The sequence below is a fragment of the Saccostrea cucullata genome, unplaced genomic scaffold (assembly GCF_032062105.1).
Source record: "Saccostrea cucullata isolate Sc308-1 unplaced genomic scaffold, CSIRO_AGI_Scuc_v1 ctg142, whole genome shotgun sequence".
Taxonomy (NCBI): domain Eukaryota; kingdom Metazoa; phylum Mollusca; class Bivalvia; order Ostreida; family Ostreidae; genus Saccostrea; species Saccostrea cuccullata.
In genome coordinates, this window is record NW_026939327.1 from 272,712 (window position 1) to 290,002 (window position 17,291).

The window sequence follows — 17,291 nt, forward strand, 5'->3', positions numbered from 1 at the left end:
GCCATAACTTAAGAACAGTTTGTGCTAGGGCTTCATACTACACATGTGCATTCATTGTGACAGGACCTTTCAATTGGTTTAAACAATTTTTGGCCCTTTGACCTTGACCTTAAAGTTAGAGTTGTAATTAATAAATTTTAGGCGCAAAATACAAATTTGAAAACTTATAGACATATATACGGTAGATCAAAGTTCTAATAAACATTAATTTTCAAATGTCACTTTTTCCTGGAAATTGTTCTCTCCTTTGAAATTGTGATTACATCCTTTATTCTTATGTTACAAAAGCAGGTCCATATTGATTAAATTCCTACATGTTTGCCTCAATGGTGAAAACACATATTTTAAATTCAGAACAAAAGCTCATAGGAATGACACTGAATTTATTTGACCTGATATGTTTCACACACATACTGTTTCTCCAACATTGACTTGTGTCTTATTTTTTTTGTACAAAACTATACAAACACAAAAAATAGCATCGTCTTGTTATGACAAGATGAAAGACAATATCCACAAACAGTTTATATATCTGCCACTCAGACATCAAAATGACCCTGTCATTAATTCAATGATGACTTTAGCGAAATGATAAAAATAATGACATGCACAATTTAAGGCAACTGGAAAAACTCCTTGTTCGAACAAATATTTTCTATATTGCTTCAAAAACAAATGGACACTAAATGGAAAATTTTGTGCATATTTCATATGCCATTAACTTGACAATTGAAAAAGTCATGATCGTTAATTTTCAATGACCATACGGTAAAAAACATACAAATGAAAATCATGAATTTGAAAAAATGTGATATTTGGTCACTATATGTTGGTATTTCTGGTACCTCTTTCAATCTTATACATTTCTGTGTACCATTCAAATTGCTGGTTGTAAAAACTTGATAAGTTAATAAACAATTATTTAAGCTTGGTCAATATGAAAGTAAATTTGTGACTTTGTGGCACAAGCCAGATATATTATGTCATAAATAACAAATTTGTATACATGTATAAATATATTTATATTCAACAAGGGAAACAAAAACTGCAATGGCCACAACAAATATAAATAAGAGGAAATGCTAACATTGCAACAAATGTATTTGAGAATACACAAAAAAGAAAATATTTTTAACAATGGTATTTATCAACAACCTTTGTTTGGGACAATTCAAAAACTTAATACAGAGGATAAAAAGTATTAATTGATCAAATGTAAATAGAAATTTGCTTGTACATCCACAACTTTTTGCTAATAGAATGCTACAGCAATGAAACTCTCCCTCTCTCATAAAATAAAATAAAATGCACCTCTACATCTCCTGCCAATATCCTAGATACCAGGCATTCAACCAAACAACAAATCACATAGAAAAGTTGGGATTGTAGTGCAAAAAAAATTTAAGGGTTGTAAACTCTAAGATTTTGCAGGAATTAACAAGTGAAGATGTTCACACCTCCCTCCATACCTCAAACATCAACAAACACATAGCAATAGTAATGTCCAATATATTATCAACGAAATGTACATTTTAGTGAAAAATGACCAAAATGCACCACAAACAAAGTCTGGTTGTTTATAATAGGCTGCCAAAAGGGCTTTAATCTAGCTGAATTCTAGAATGTAAAAATGACCATTCTCATATACACCTTAAATAGTCAGCTCAAACATAACATCCATTTTAAAAAGTTGTATCCTTTCATGCACCTCAAGAGAACACCTGGGTTTCTGCATCAGAAACCAAAACAACTCATCAAAATTGATTCAGTAAGTAAACAGATCCCTTCCTGGTAAAGAAATATGCTCCAAGCTGACCCTTTGTTTTATCTTGATTAAAAAAAGAAAGAAGGGAAATTGTTATAAAAAAATCCTTAAATACCAATCCTTATTAAGAAAGAAAAAAAAATACAAAACCGTAATTAATTAAACATTTCTTTGCACTGTGGCATATTAAAAGTGGATGTAACTGTAATACATTAGCAATTAAATTTCATTGTATTCATAAATGTTACATGTATCTTCTCAAGTGACCAAATTAAATTCACTAGAATAAGTGTTCTCGTCTGCATACATTATGAAATAATACTGGCAAGTAAAACCAATTGGTGCAATGACTGCCTCTGTGAACAGAACATTGCTAGTTTCAGTAGCTCAAAAGCACAGCTCTTTTCAAGTGTTCAAAACTAGTACATGTGTACCATTAATATAACATACCACTACAAAGATTGTACAGCTGCATTTTAATCAGTTTTTAATTTGTGAAAACTTAATTTTCGCAAAACTATGCAAGACAATCTGCTCAAAATTTTTTGTCTTGTGTATACATGTATTTTTATACTTGATTGAATACAATAACCAAAATTTGCAAAAATGTTGTTTCAATTATAAATTGATATCAAATAACTTTCTTGTGAGAATAAAGTGACATGAAAATTTGATGATCTACAGATATTCTTTTATAGAATGTGTCTCTAATTGCTCATTCATAAAAATACACTGAAAAATAGTTATTACCATATCTTCATGATATCTTTATATTAAATTTACCCCTGAGTTAGTAAGATCTGAATTTGATGCAATCAAATGACACTGATTTTTTTCCCCTAGATAAAGATAATTTGTTCCTTGTAGCAAGAGTATTAAACAGAAGGATGTCATCTGATCAAAATAAAAGACAGGGTCCATATAGAAAACAAGACTCCTATAGGGGAATAAATGGATTCATAGTATTCATGTACATTAATTTTCCAGCCATTTCTACAAAAGTAACATTCCATGCCATACATGTTCTATTAAACATCAAGAATGTCTTTAGAATTGATACACAAACAGGGAAATTTAAGTTCGGTGACCTCAGAAAGCTCAATGGCATTTTTCTTTGAGAGTACTTATATGGACAACAACTGGAAAATTATATTTCAGGAATGTTCAAGTCTGGGTTAACACCACTTCCCTGTTTGTGGCATGGTTTATAAAAACCTTCTACAGAAACCTTTGTTCTGCTTCTGTTTATCTCTAACAGGTCCAATTTCTATTTTGTTCTAGTTGCAGAAAGTTTGGTGCTGAATGGGTTTCATTTCCTTCCAACATCAGTACAAAATTTCTCAACTCTCAAACCACTTGACTGGTTCTCCTCGACTAGTTGTCAACCGTTAGGATGATTGACACTTCTGTCCACCATTGCAGACCTCCACCACTCTGAGAGTCTACCTCCTGACATGAGGACCCCTCCACTGTGAGGTGGTTCTGTCACTTGCTGAGCTTGTTGGTGATCTTGGAGGAGATCTTCTTCAGTCTGGAGGAGGACAGGCTGGGACTAGAGGGCTCACTGGGACTCCGATTACTCTCCTGCCAGGACAACGCCCGGGTGTGGGTCCGAGGGTGCTCTGTGTAGAAGGGTAGAGGTTAAAGGTCAAACACAGCATTAGAACTTTAACCCATTTAGGGAAAAGGCATAAATGATCATTCTTGAAAATTGTTGAAGCCTTGACATAACAACACTAAGAGGGTAAAAAAATAATGTTTTAATTGTTACAGGATATAAACATTTCTTAAATTTACCTGAAGTTAGAGATCTGGACTTTGGCCCCTTATTTATAAATCCCTTTCTTTTCTTCTCACACTGAAGTAAAACAAGAAAATTATGATACACTCACAGAATAAACTCATGTTCTGCTTAGCACTTCTTAATGTTTTATAAACTGTGCACAATTCTGTTTCTTACTGGATTTTCCTCCATCTCTGCTTGATGTCTATCCATGATGACAAACTTTCCGTTGGTCTTCCATTCACTCTGTGCCAGATACACATTCTCGTCATCCATCAGTATCCGCCTCTCAACGCTCTCGGAGCTGTGGCGCCGCCCTAACTGGGAGTCCGCACCCGATACTTCCAGCTCCTCCACCAACACAAAATTCCTCAGGTCCTCTAAATCTGAGCGGTGAGCCTTCATCATAGCCTATAATGTATTTTAATTTCATTAAAGCTAAATTAACTCTAATATTGGGTAAGATAAAATTTCTAGATGAGTAAATCACATGCAATGCTTTCCTTGATGGGACTTTTAAGATGCCGTGTCAACAATTGTAAGTTCTTGGAGAGATGCAGTAATAATATATCCAGTGCTGAAATCTGTTCATCCTATTTCTGATTGTCCGTTACCGAGATACACATATACCACAAAATTCTTGTTCATCTAACAAGCTGTGGCACATGAAAACATTTCAGTTAATGTCCAGATTTTTACCTGTGTGATAATGTCCTGTGCGTTGCTGGATGTGGGGGCCTTAAATATGGTGTAGGGCTGGTCAGGTGCTACATTATACACACACACCAGGAACACCTGCTCCACACTCTCCCAGTCTCCTGTGTTGTTCTCAGATTCCTGCTTCCTCTGGAAAGAAAATGGTCATTAGGATGTCAATATGCTTGTTGAGAAAGTTATATGGTACTGATAATGAAACAATGAACAAATATCATAAATTTTAATGTAGAGAGGCACTAACCTGCTGTTCCCTTGATAACATTGTGGTCATCCAAGCTCTGCTGCTGGGATCCTAAATTGATCAAAAATAAAATTTTATCTTCCTATACAAAATTGTAATGAATATTTGCTAAAATCACAATTCTGATGAGGATATATATACACATCTGTCAAAAAGAAGGGGGATGACCAAACCAGCAATAAGTTTTCAATGATAGAAGTATTTCCCTTACATTGCTTAGTTTCCTGAGGAGGAACTTGCCGGCCCCTCTCCACTTGTTCTGGGCCTGGAGAACTTTCTCTGACATGTCCAGTATCCTCTGGACACTCTGCCTGTCCTGGTCTTTCTTCTCCCACCCCACCTGGACATCCTCTACCAACACATGATCAGACACCTTGTCCTCAGCCCGACCCGCCTTGGCTAGAGCCTGGGGTTCAAAAATTAAATTAGAAATGTAGTCTTTTTTTTTCTTTGAATTGTGAACTTCAAAATACTGGAAGATATCCAGTGCATGACAAAATTCATTATCACTGACAATAAACTTTAATGCACAAAGAACTGATCCTCTAACAGTCTTGTAGCACCCTCTCACCTGACTGATGGCCTCATAAACAGATGTATCCTGGGTAACCTTCAGAATGATGTACTCATCAGGGGAGTTAACTCCAAACACGCTCACAAAGAACATTCTCCGCTTCACTTTTGTTCCAAGTGGTGTCACTCCTGGCTATAAATTATCATAAAAATATCACATATTAACTTCATCCACTGCAGATATGACAAGAAAGAAATCATGTCAGAGGATTTTCCATCACAGAATAATCCTACCTCTTTTGAAGCATCGGAAGCCTCCTTGACTTTAGATTTCATGCTCTTGGAAGAAGCTGAGGTATGGAAGCCATTGACTTCAGGCATATCACAGGAAACAAGCAGCTCCTCCTCATGTTTGGAGTAGATGAACAGGGTAGACAACTCAAGAGGCTGGTTATTGGGACTGCGTAAACGGACATGGCGATATCCTAAGTCAAAACAAAAAATAACCAATGAGCAATTATTGTTCTCAACCTTAGCATGCCAGTATTCAAGAATCCATAAATTAACCTATTTGTCATTGAGGCTCTTAAGGGGATAATGTTCTACATACCTGCTCTGAGGCACTTAAGGGGGATTATTCTCTGAGATATAACATGACTAGTGTTGGCGTCCACCACAACAAAACGGATGAAGGCTAGATCAAGAAACATTACCTGTAAAGTAGAAGAAAATGATTATAAAATCTTAATGTTCAAATATACGTGTATAATGTATGGTGGTATTCTAATGAATATATTATTTTCATAGAATAGGGGGATTCATTTACCTGAAAAGAAAAGAGATCATTCCATATAGGATTGAGAGCGTTTCTGGAGACGACTTTAGTTTTGTGTTTGACACAGTCCACGGGGATCCCGATGACCTCTACCTCTATATAAGTACTGGCGGTGTGGTTAGTGCTGACGTACTGACCAGATATTATCTGGTAAAAAAGATTCCATTCATAGTGATTTCAAACAGACATAAAACAAAATAGAAAATACTGAACTTTTAAATTAAGTTATGCCGATGTTTCAGAGTAAAATATAGTAAAACTTCATTATCTTGATGCAAAACTTCCAGATTTCTAAGGAATCAAGATAATATGGTAGAATGTTTTAACAATAAGTGGTTTGGTCTTCAAAATGTTTTAGACATAGAAATGGAATTCAAGATACTGGTGTTCAAGATACAGAAGTTCATCAGTATAAAAGAGAGTCTACCTGTAGAGTAAGAACAGTGGCATGAAGTCCATCAAACTCCTTGTCCATGGGGTTAAAATGGTTATACATCATGTGACTTTTATCCCACATGACAGCCGGCTTTAGGACATAGCCACTCTGACCATTCTGTTCAAACATGGATGTGTTCAAGGCCATAGCTGTGTCTGTAATAAATAGAGATACTGTTACATAAAATTATTATCTAGATATCTTAAGAGTTTACAGGCCTGATATATTTTTTGATCACTGACCTTCAGTTTGGTAATTGAGGGCCACCATTTGAAGTCCGAAGGCCCAGAAGATGACAGGGTTAAAGTTGGAGGAGTCGATCCTCATTCCTGAGGGGTAGGTCCTCATAATCTGCTTCTCTGTATGAGTGACACAGTTAAGGAGGCAAAGGCATTCATACTAAATGTTACTGAGGGAAAGGATTACTGCTAGTAACCCTACAGGGCAACTAGAAAAAAGTCATACTTTAGAAGAGCTTAAATGAAAACCCTACTATCTTGATAAAGATTTTTTTTAATTAAAAATTGCCATGGATTTGCTGAATGTAGTTAGTTTAAGTTGTACCACATGGGAAAAGAAATAAATCTACAGCAACAAAATAATATTTTTTTCTGTTAGTAAAATTTTCAATCCAGTCTTGAATGCATGTTATTTGTACAGTAATAAAGGATATTTGATGACGCCTATCGGGTTGCGGCGACACAGTTGTTTGGCTTTACTCTCGTTGAGTGAGGACACTAGGTAACACACAGGGGTACTGTCTGGTCGTCTCTGTCTCATAATCCCTGTAGGAATACTCAACTCTCCCTTGTCTGAAAGAATGAAGAGGGACTTATTGTCATAAGTTTATTAACCAGATATATGCTTTTTACTTCTTAAAATGCACTAAAATACCGCATTTTAAATTCATGGTGCATCTTTACAATGCACTTTTGACCCTACCGAACAGTAGAGTAAAACACTGTTATAGCAAAGTCACTGGGACCTATCAAATTACTTCGCTATATCCGTAATTCGTTATATCAGTATAAGGAATTCTTTACATGTATTTGACTGGGGATCCAAAATAACTTCGCTATATCCGTGTGTGTACTAAACAACTTTTACTGTATTTTGCAGATGGAGATCAACTTTGATTTACCAACCTTAATTTACGGGTATAGAAAAATGTTTGACTCACTGACCTATTTAGGGGTGGAGGCAAACTTTTGACCTATTGACCTGTATTTAGAGGAGACAAACTGACCTGTATTTAGGGGAGGAGACAAACTTTTGACCTACTGACCTGTATTTAGGGGAGGTGTTCCAGGGTTGTTGCCAAGGAGAGCTCTTCTGGCACCACTTTTCTTCTTCACTGAAGTATTAGGACTGACATTCAGACCTGAACAAAGTCACAGACTGATTTATCAAGGTCAAAAATCTACACTTCCTAACTTGGAGGTTACTTATTTTGATATTAAAATCTGAGTATTTATTTAAATTGATTTTTTTTAACTGAATTTAATAAATGTTTAAAATTTCTTAATCAAGATCAGTTAAATATTTGTTTCTGACCTCTGAACTTGACAGCTTGTAGGTACACCACAAGGTCAGACAATTCCTTAGCAATCTGACTGGTCTTCTTCTGATGCTTGTTGTTCCTTGGCTGCTTCTCTGGGGGTTGAAGGTCAAGGTCAAACTGCCAGTCAAAGTCTGGATGACTTTTTGGTCTACATTTCTCCCCACTAAAGGAACCACTAGAAGACCTAGATAGATTAGTGTTTTGTTCTGTAATATTTTTACTATAGACACATAAGTAATTGGGTTTGAAGCATTTTACTTTAAGGAAGGATTCTTCTCATATTTCTTGTATTTAAAAATCAATGAAATTTTCACAAAATCAAGAAGACAATATCAGTAAGTGATAGTATCAGTGAAATTAAATTTGACCGTTTTATATGAGAGGCAAGGTCAGGTCAAGGTCATTATCTTTTTCCTTGACATTTAGAATAAAAAATACTGTTGCAAATCATGTTATGCCTACTTCTATTTCAAAAGTTTAAAGATTGTTTTTTTGCATAAAAAGATATTACTATATCGGGTCTTTAGAATGATATTACCAAATTTTCATAAATAATTTAACTAAACTGGATATTGGCTAATCCAAATTTTCTCTGTTTTTCTTAATTTTTTAGGATATATTAGTTATTTTCATATGCTTCCTATATTTAACTTTTTCTTATTTTCACATATAATAAAGTAGTCTTATGAATCTAAAAAATGATACAAAAACAAAAAGTTTTGATCGTTACTAAGAGAGAAAAAATACTTTTTATGGATTTTTGGCTCAAATCTGCACTTTGATGCGAAGCATTTAAAAGCTAACATAGTTCTGGTTTGTTTGAAAAATCATATTTATGCGATATATTTTGAAAGTTGATCCCCTTATTATTAATTTAACTTACATTTGAAAATTTCTCAAAGTCTTCGATTGTGTAAAAATTATAACTAAACTCATTGTTCTATTATAATTTTGAGAGGCAGAAAAGCAGATATTTTCATACGCCACCATTCCGCCAAAAATATAGTCCCTGCTAGTTTTCAAATGCAGTTTACTACCATTTCTATTTTAAGTTGTACAATTGTGATGAGGAAAGAAAAATATGGTCTTTTAAATCCCTTACATCTAAATATATAAGAAATATAAGCAAATATACTTTGAATGTTTCATCTAGTCAGAAACCATAGAAGAATCCTACCTTAAGCATGTTTCTGAGCTTTAAATAAAACTATAGGTAAATAATTTTGGTCTTAATGAGTTTCTGTTAAGGAATCTGTATGAGGACTATATTTTACCTTTGTTGGTCGACAAAAGAGTCTGCCCTGGGTCTTACTGAGGGAGTGGAACTCCTCCCTCGGTCATCTTGTTCCCCCACCTGGCTGTCCTGACTGTCCACAGACTGACGCATTTCAGGGTCCTTCACTGAAAGTAAAGAAAAAAATCAACGTATATTCTGTCATTATTACTACGAACACTAAACCTTTATGTCGCAGATGCTTCAAAAAATGAAAAATTTTGTTTAAAGGATGCGATTCTATCAAAGAATTAAATCTTCACAGCTATAGATGCAATATATTTCTTTTTTTGGGGGGGTGTCAAATTTTGAATTGCTACCATCTGTTATATCATCGTCATCATCATCTTCATCATCATCGTCATCAAAATCGTTGATTGACATTGAGGTATCTGTAGAGGCCATACTGTTGGTTCTCGGACAGGAGGGCACCTGTTGAAAAAAGATTTACAAAAAAAATAAAATAATTAACAAAAGGCAACAACTGGTCTAAGTCAAATAAATATTTTACTTGAGAAATCAATTTCATTTAAGGAATAAACAGATTCTTAAAGTGTAATCACTAGAAAATTGATTTCAGTTCCTTATAATAACTCTGTCATAGTCATTTTTTTTTTGCAACAATTTTGATTTTTTTAAAAATCAAATATATCAAATCTTATGTCCAAAAATTTATGAGAGCTATGCTCTTCAACAGTTTGTTGTACTTCAATATCATTAAATTCTTGCAATCAATGAAAAGAGGAAACTGGATATAACATGAATTGGAATCCTTTTTGCACAGCTGTCTCATAATTCCAACAAAATTGAATATGCTGAACAAGAAATCAATGTTAATTTTATTTGAAATGAGGAAGAGAAGAAAATAGATTAGTAAAGATAAGGAAGCTCATCTATAACAATGTTAAACATAATCTAGGCGGTCGATCTCCTTATCAGATGAATATTTATTACAGTACATTAGTACTGGGTCACTTCATCGATAGAGAGCTTCCATTTAACAAGAGATGTTGCTTGCAGCATCTTTAGCAAGGCTGCTACTAAGCCTTACTACTAAATCACTATCATAAGTAAGTGCAATGGATGGATGATTTCACTTTATCACTTTGTTATATTCATTAAGTATTATTCTCTCATCTTGCAAAATATAGGTCAGATGCAGCATCTGAAGCAAATCTATTGATGTGTATCGATCTTTAAATGCATCATCCATGAAAGTTAGGTTCAGAAAAGGTAATTTACTATTTAATTGGAAATGGGCCTTCTTCAAAAACTAACCTTAGACACTGATAGCTCACACTGACTTTGGTGAGGTGTGTAAATATGCTTGGGAGAAGTTTTCTTACCTTTTTCAGAGGATACGTATCGAAGTCTCTAATCTTCTTATTCTTGACCAGAATTTTGTGTTTGAGTTGGCAGGGTGATGGAAGCTGGGGGTCCTCACAAAAATCACTCTCAAACAGAAGTGATGTTACCAACTTATCCCCAAATACTGACTGCAAAGCAATAAGTAATGTCACTAACTTATCCCCAAATACTGACTGCAAAGCAATAAGTAATGTCACTAACTTATCCCAAAACACTGACTGCAAAGCAAAAAGTACTAGAAAACTGACCAGTCAGCAAGGGCCCCGCCATGAGGTAGAATTATAAAGGTGCAGCTTATGGAATGATTAAAAATATATGACGAATAAGAAACAGCAACTGTATTCTTAAAATTTCAAGATAATTCCTGAATATCCAAAAACCTGTAAATAATATCCTTGTATTTATTTTACATAAGGCAGTAAATAACAACTCAAATACTGAATGTATATCTAAACAATAATGAAGCTTGTGTTATATAAAATGCCAGCCTTCAATGAATGCAAATACATATCATGAAGGCTTGCAGACCTTAACTTCAAAACAAACAGCAGTTGCAGACAAAGGTTTTCATTAATCTTAAAGTGACAGATAAAAGATGAGCCTTCTAAAATTTCTGCAGCAGACTAGATATTTAATCCCTAGGGATTAATTGTACTTCTCTCTCATCATTTTCTTCTTAATTTAGAATAAGAACTTTTTCAGTAATGATAAAATGAGTTTTTTATCCTACTGCCTTAAAAATTAATAATATTCTTGAATTTTCATGAAGAAAAAAAAAAAATTATAAATAAAAATAAATAAATAAATAAAAATAAAAAATATATCTTCTTTAATCTATTTCTTGTTTTTAGAATTCAATGAAATCAGAACTCATTGTGTAGGGTATTTCAACAAAAACAAGCAAATTCAAAGAATTGTGGTCCCCCGCTTTCGGTGTCTTTGTTGGTGAGATGTTATTTTTTATGACATATTGTGTCTAATATGAACATCATATGTCATTTCATAGAAATTATCATTGAAGTTGATTTTTTTGAAGGATGAAAACACTTATCCTGACCGTTAAAAAGTTATGGCCAAAGTTAACGTTTTTTAAAAGTAGGTCAACTCCAAGGTCAAGATCAAAGGGTCAAAGTTGTTGATGAAAGGATTTCTCACAAGGATTACATATGTGAAGTATGAAAGCCCTAGCCCTTACTGTTCAAAAGTTGTGGTCAAGGTTAAAGTTTTTAAATAAGTACGTAAATCTTTAAGGTCAAGGTCAAAAGGTCAAAATTGTTGATATCCAATGAAAGGACTTGCCACAAAGAATACATATGTGAAATATAAAAGTCCTAGTATCTACCGTTCAAAAGTTGTGACCAAAGTTAAAGTTTTTTTTAAAAGTAGTTAAAACTCCAAGGTCAAAGGGTAAAAGTTGTTGGTATCCAATGAAAGGTCTTCTCAAAAAGATTACATATGTGAAGTACGAAAGCCCTAGCCCTCACCGTTCAAAAGTTATAGTCAAGGTTAAAGTTTTTTTATAAGTATGTAAATCTCCAAGGTCAAGGTCAAAAGGTCGAGGTTGTTGGTATCCAATGAAATGTCTTGCAACAAGGAATAAATATGTGAAATATGAAAGTCCTAGTATCTACTGTTTAAAAGTTGTGACCAAGGTTAAAGTTTTTAAAAAGTAGTCAAAACTCCAAGGTCAAGGTCAAAGGGTATAAGTTCTTGGTATCCAATAAAAGGTCTTCTCATAAGGATTACATATGTGAAGTACGAAAGCCTTAGTCCTCACCGTTCAAATCTTATGGTCAAGGTTAACGTTTTCTCATAAGTACGTAAATCTCCAAGGTCAAGGTCAAAAGGTCAAGGTTGTTGGTATCCAATGAAAGATCTTGCCACAAACAATACATTTGTGAAATATGAAAGTCCTAGTACCTTCCATTCAAAAGTTATGGCCAAAGTAAAAGTTTGAAATTTCTGTGTAAAAGTGGGTCAAACTCCAAGGTCAAGGTTTAAAGGTCAAATTTGGTGGTACCCAAAGAAAGGTCTTGTCACAAGGAATACACGTGTGAAATATGAAAGTCATAGCTCAACTAAATCAAAAGTTATGGGCAAGGTTAAAGTTTTTGTGACGGACAGACTGACAGACGGACAGACTGACGGACAGACGAGTGAGATTTAATGTCCCCTCACTTTCGCGAAAGCGGGGGACAATAAAGTAAAAACATTTATACTTTAATCCACATTTCAGAGCGTTCATAGCATTCCAAATGGACTTAACTTCAAAACAAACTTCATTTGCAGACAGAGGTGGTAATTAATCTCAATGTGACAGATAAAGATAATACTTTGGATTTTCTTCAAGAGGAAAGCTAATCAATCCCAAGGGACTCATTCATTGCAGTATTCAGTTTACAATGGAAACATTTTCAGAAGTTATCTCTCTTTGCCAATTCATTCTTATATAAAGTTAAGGAATCTACCCCACCACCCCAGCTCCAAACCAGAGGACATAGAGAAACAAACTTAGCATCAAAATATGTCTTTTTGCCTACTGAACTACCATACCAAATTTGAACTTAATTGGGCTACCATAAAAAAAGTTATTAGGAAAAAACAGAAAATTTGTGGACGGAAGAATGACAGACGGACAGACAGACGGACAGACAGACAGAAAGAGTGATTACTATAGGGCACCCGCAAATCCTTGCGGGGCCCTAAATATGTCACTAACATATCCCCAAATACTGACTGCAAATCAATGAGTAATACATTACTAAACTTATCCCCAAATACTGACCGCAAAGCAATAAGTTATCATAAAGTTCTTAGTGGTTTACTGTATGCTTTTTTGAAGACTTATCATTAACATTAAAGAGCTTTATTTATTGCTATAATGTTTGACATTTGAATAATTTTAAAATCAAGAAAACCCCCTTTCCCATCCCACTAAAGTACGTAAATTTTGTACTGCCGATTTTAATGTTTCGATCTAGAGTCAACTTACAGTAAAAATCTGAGCCATTTTCTGCTGCTGTAGGATAGAGCAGTGGTTTTCTATGGAGAGTATTACTGGGTAGGGAGACATGACAAAAGCACTCCTGTTGATGGCTTCTACCACAGCCTACAAAAAACATCATAAAGAATACAACTTACTGCAATTCTAATTATAGATAAAAATACTTCAAACAATTTTCTTTTGAATTTGTTTATAGTTCTGCTTCCTGTTGAATTACTGACCTTGAATGAGATTTTGGTGGTGAGAGTGTGTCCATGGTAAATAATGGGCATACCGTCATCTCCATCCCAACAATCCAGCTCCACACAACGACAACCCATCAACAGCACCTATAAATATAGAGCAACCTATCAACAGCACCTATAAAATAAAAATTAATCCATCAAACGAACCTGTTTAAAAAGAAACAACACATCAACAGCAAATATAAAATATATAAATCAACCCATCAACCAAACTTGTGTAATAAATGACTACCCATCAACCAAACCTGTGTGATAACAAGTCAATAAACTCTGTTTTGCCTTGTTCCCTGTCACTTGTCGAGCAGATGCAATGTTGAACAGTTAAAAATTGCATCATATATAATAACTTCAGTTTGCTACATTCTCAGTAAGTAGACCTACCTGACTGTACAGTTCCACTGACGACTCCCCCGTCAACTGATGTCCCGTTAAGTACGTGTTGTGGGAGGAAGCTACATAGTAGTGGGATAGAGGATGATCCATGTCCTAAGGAGAATAACAATTTTACTGTTAGGTGTTGTTATATACAAAAAGGATGAAATTATTAAGTAAATTTCAACAAGGCAGTCATCACTTTGACATCATGTAATTTTCAAAGAGGATTCAGTGTGTGTAATTTTCAAAGATGATGCCATCATCATGTATAATTATGTGATTTTCAAAGAGATAGTACCTGGTCCTAATCATATTAAATTTCAAAGACTAGTTCAGAATTAAATGTTAATCACAATTGGAGTATAGATATTTTCAGTGCAAGTTGATGATTCTATTTTTAAAACATAAGGCAATCATACACCTTTTCAGTTCAAAGAAAAAATGAATATCTTTAGAAAACAGTGCAGACAGTCTGAGACTCCAAGCACCTGCTATATAGAGAATCTCACTACAGGAATATCTTTGTACTTGTGACTAGCCTCACCTCATCATTGTGTTTAGTTTTCTCGTACAAGTACGCATAGTTATCCTTATCCATCAGGAATCGAGCGAACCCCTCAAAGGACAGACAGCAGCTCCTCCTTAGATTAGAATCAGGTTCGTGTCTCTGTAAATCAAATATCCAGAATTAGCCAATCATCAAAGGTGTGTTACTAAATAAGGAAAGAGCTGTAAAGTGCTTCTATCTTAGGCTTCCTTATCTCTTTAGGCCATTAGTTCACAAGATTCAAGAGTACAAAGTTTAAATCAGATGGGCTATTTCAGAAGTTCTATTGGAAACTATTTGCTCTTGTGGAAGGACAAGACGGACCTAGATACAAAAGTTACAGCCATATTTACACACACAGTACCTCTATTCTAACCAGGATCAGCTCTATAATTATTGTCACTGACTTACCTGTATCAGCTCTATAATGTCCTCATCTTCCAGATGCTCCTCCTGATAATCCTCGAGGAATTCCCGGAACTCCCTCAGTCCCAGACACCGGTTCTGGTTTGACTCGACTCCGGCACAGTTAGCCACGATACTGGCTACGGCCAGAGCATCACAGATCTTCCTTCTCTGTTGATTGTCCTTTGTACGGTCATAGGAACTATTTCTGGTTATTATACCTGGAGAAAAAGCCAAGTGTTATTGACTCCACTAATAATAAGTTCAATGTACTTTTTGATCAATCTCTAATGGATACAATTCATTCGAAACTTTTTAGCAAGTTTTCTACTAAATTTAATTCCTTTATCTTAATTCTAAAATCCTTTAAATAACCTTTATTTCAACACAAAAAAAATCAAAAATAAAAATGCTGAAAATAATGACGACTTACATGTATCATTGCTGGGTGGAATGTAACCCTGTGTTCTATTCACTGGAATGTCCTTGTCATTAGGTTTGGGTGTCATGGCAAATTGCTCAAATAAATCCTTTAGGTCCTTCCTACAGCGCAGTCCAAAAGCTTTAAACAAATCTACAAAGTCCAGGAATGTCAGTTGTGTGGAATGTGTGATGGAACTCATTTTGTTATCCCCTGTACCAACGCCAAGTGAAATTCTCCTCCTCTTCATCCTGTAGCGATTGGTAAAACTGAAAGTAGAACTCCGCGGTCGGAATCCCAGGTTGGGACTAAGTTTACCAAGGTTCTGGTTTAAGTTGGGATCACTAGCACTATTAGCTGACCGATTCATTTCGGATTTAGTTTGTCTTAAGGGACTAGGTGAATTCTTTTGGCTCTGTGAAACCTTCTCTTTCTGCTTCTGGGTTGAGTTGGGTACTGATGACCCAGATTTTGGACTCTCCTGCAATGAGGAAATGTTCTTGCTAAAATATAACTCTGTCTTCATTTTGTGTCTAGTTCGTGTGATTGTAGAGTTAGAAATGAATCATTTTATAATCTGTTAGATGCAATATGTTACATTCAGCATAATCTACAATGTTCATCTCTAGGATTTTCATCCCGTCTTCCCGAGTTTTAAATGACACAAGCACACCATTGGACAATAACTCAAGTGAGAGAGAGCAGTAGCAGGACTTTCTTATTTAAAAATTCCCCTCAAATTCATCATATTTAGTAGCCTGCTGCACAATATCCTGTATAATACTGATAATATTGATAAATAATAAACACCATATTTACATTCATATTAGGAGACTGAGGCAATGAAAAAAATCTGATCATTGTTCAATAAAATGTCCACCAAATTTTTGTCTTTTTGAAAAGGATCACGAAAAATTTATATGTATTTATGTGAAATATCTGACCCTTATAAATGTGTAGCTTAATGTCCCAGTACCTCCCTACCCCTTAAAAGTAATGGAGCTGAGGCCCAAAAGGGACTATCAGGCCCATTGGTTTTCAGGAATGGAGAGATACTGGGATATTGACCAATTTAAAACAATTGCTTTAAATGCTTGTTTACAAGTAATGCTTGTCTAGATGTGATGCTGATGTGGTTTGATTAGATTGATTGATTATATGTTGTATTTAAGTTAATGTACCGGTAATATTGGAGAATTTTCCACTGAGACAGAGACAGGACTCCAGACTTGGACCTTTACTCTGCAATCAGGACCATTTAGCCATGGTGCTCATATATTTCAGAGTAGCCGTAATATTCTATTAGAATTATACATTTTCATCAGAACTTGAATTTGCTTAGTATTAGGTCAAGGGGGTCATTGGCTGTGAGAATTACTGAAATTTTTCTGAAGAAGAGGCAAAGCAAAAAAATTATTCTTTTGGATTGTTAAATCTCAAGTATGACTCAATTAGCACAGAAACAATAATTTTATAAGTCACATAAGTGACACACGATTTATTTTTATTAATGCTTAAGTCCTCCGCTAATTTTATGTTTTCTCTGCTTCAAAATGTGCATCATTACTTTGATTATTTTTATAGAATAAATTTTGATAGAGTGCCATGCACATTATGAAAGATTTTTGGTCGATGGCAATTAGGAATGAAAATCTTCCACAACTATATACATACATGGCAAGAGACCAAAGTTATTGCTGAAGATGGAATTGTTGATTTACCATGCTTATCATAAAGTCTGGAACTAGCTTGTGTAATTTTTGCTTAAGCCTTTTTATTAAAGAAACCCTATACAAGTTCAG

At 34.7% G+C, this 17,291-nt stretch overlaps 1 protein-coding gene across 3 annotated transcripts in view; it reads right to left on the minus strand.

Annotated features, from left to right (window-relative positions):
• Nucleotides 1-363: 363 nt before the first annotated feature.
• LOC134252848 (1-phosphatidylinositol 4,5-bisphosphate phosphodiesterase epsilon-1-like) overlaps nucleotides 364-17,291 on the minus strand; it is a 130,338-nt gene continuing 113,410 nt past the window's right edge. For 2 of the 3 annotated variants that reach the window (XM_062735393.1, XM_062735394.1), the window contains 25 exons: nucleotides 15,502-15,970; nucleotides 15,075-15,289; nucleotides 14,661-14,783; nucleotides 14,123-14,227; nucleotides 13,718-13,825; nucleotides 13,485-13,601; nucleotides 10,471-10,620; nucleotides 9,445-9,556; nucleotides 9,126-9,252; nucleotides 7,845-8,035; nucleotides 7,576-7,671; nucleotides 6,964-7,102; nucleotides 6,533-6,657; nucleotides 6,282-6,445; nucleotides 5,846-6,001; nucleotides 5,630-5,732; nucleotides 5,314-5,504; nucleotides 5,078-5,212; nucleotides 4,718-4,912; nucleotides 4,507-4,557; nucleotides 4,248-4,394; nucleotides 3,726-3,959; nucleotides 3,563-3,623; nucleotides 2,326-3,387; nucleotides 364-2,266 (listed from right to left, as the gene is read on the minus strand). In XM_062735393.1, the coding sequence (XP_062591377.1) occupies nucleotides 3,251-3,387; nucleotides 3,563-3,623; nucleotides 3,726-3,959; nucleotides 4,248-4,394; nucleotides 4,507-4,557; nucleotides 4,718-4,912; nucleotides 5,078-5,212; nucleotides 5,314-5,504; nucleotides 5,630-5,732; nucleotides 5,846-6,001; nucleotides 6,282-6,445; nucleotides 6,533-6,657; nucleotides 6,964-7,102; nucleotides 7,576-7,671; nucleotides 7,845-8,035; nucleotides 9,126-9,252; nucleotides 9,445-9,556; nucleotides 10,471-10,620; nucleotides 13,485-13,601; nucleotides 13,718-13,825; nucleotides 14,123-14,227; nucleotides 14,661-14,783; nucleotides 15,075-15,289; nucleotides 15,502-15,970 (3,651 nt within the window). In that variant the 3' untranslated portion in view covers nucleotides 364-2,266; nucleotides 2,326-3,250. The remainder of the gene's footprint in view (nucleotides 2,267-2,325; nucleotides 3,388-3,562; nucleotides 3,624-3,725; nucleotides 3,960-4,247; nucleotides 4,395-4,506; nucleotides 4,558-4,717; nucleotides 4,913-5,077; nucleotides 5,213-5,313; nucleotides 5,505-5,629; nucleotides 5,733-5,845; nucleotides 6,002-6,281; nucleotides 6,446-6,532; nucleotides 6,658-6,963; nucleotides 7,103-7,575; nucleotides 7,672-7,844; nucleotides 8,036-9,125; nucleotides 9,253-9,444; nucleotides 9,557-10,470; nucleotides 10,621-13,484; nucleotides 13,602-13,717; nucleotides 13,826-14,122; nucleotides 14,228-14,660; nucleotides 14,784-15,074; nucleotides 15,290-15,501; nucleotides 15,971-17,291) is intronic. The other variant, XM_062735395.1, reaches the window with a different exon arrangement.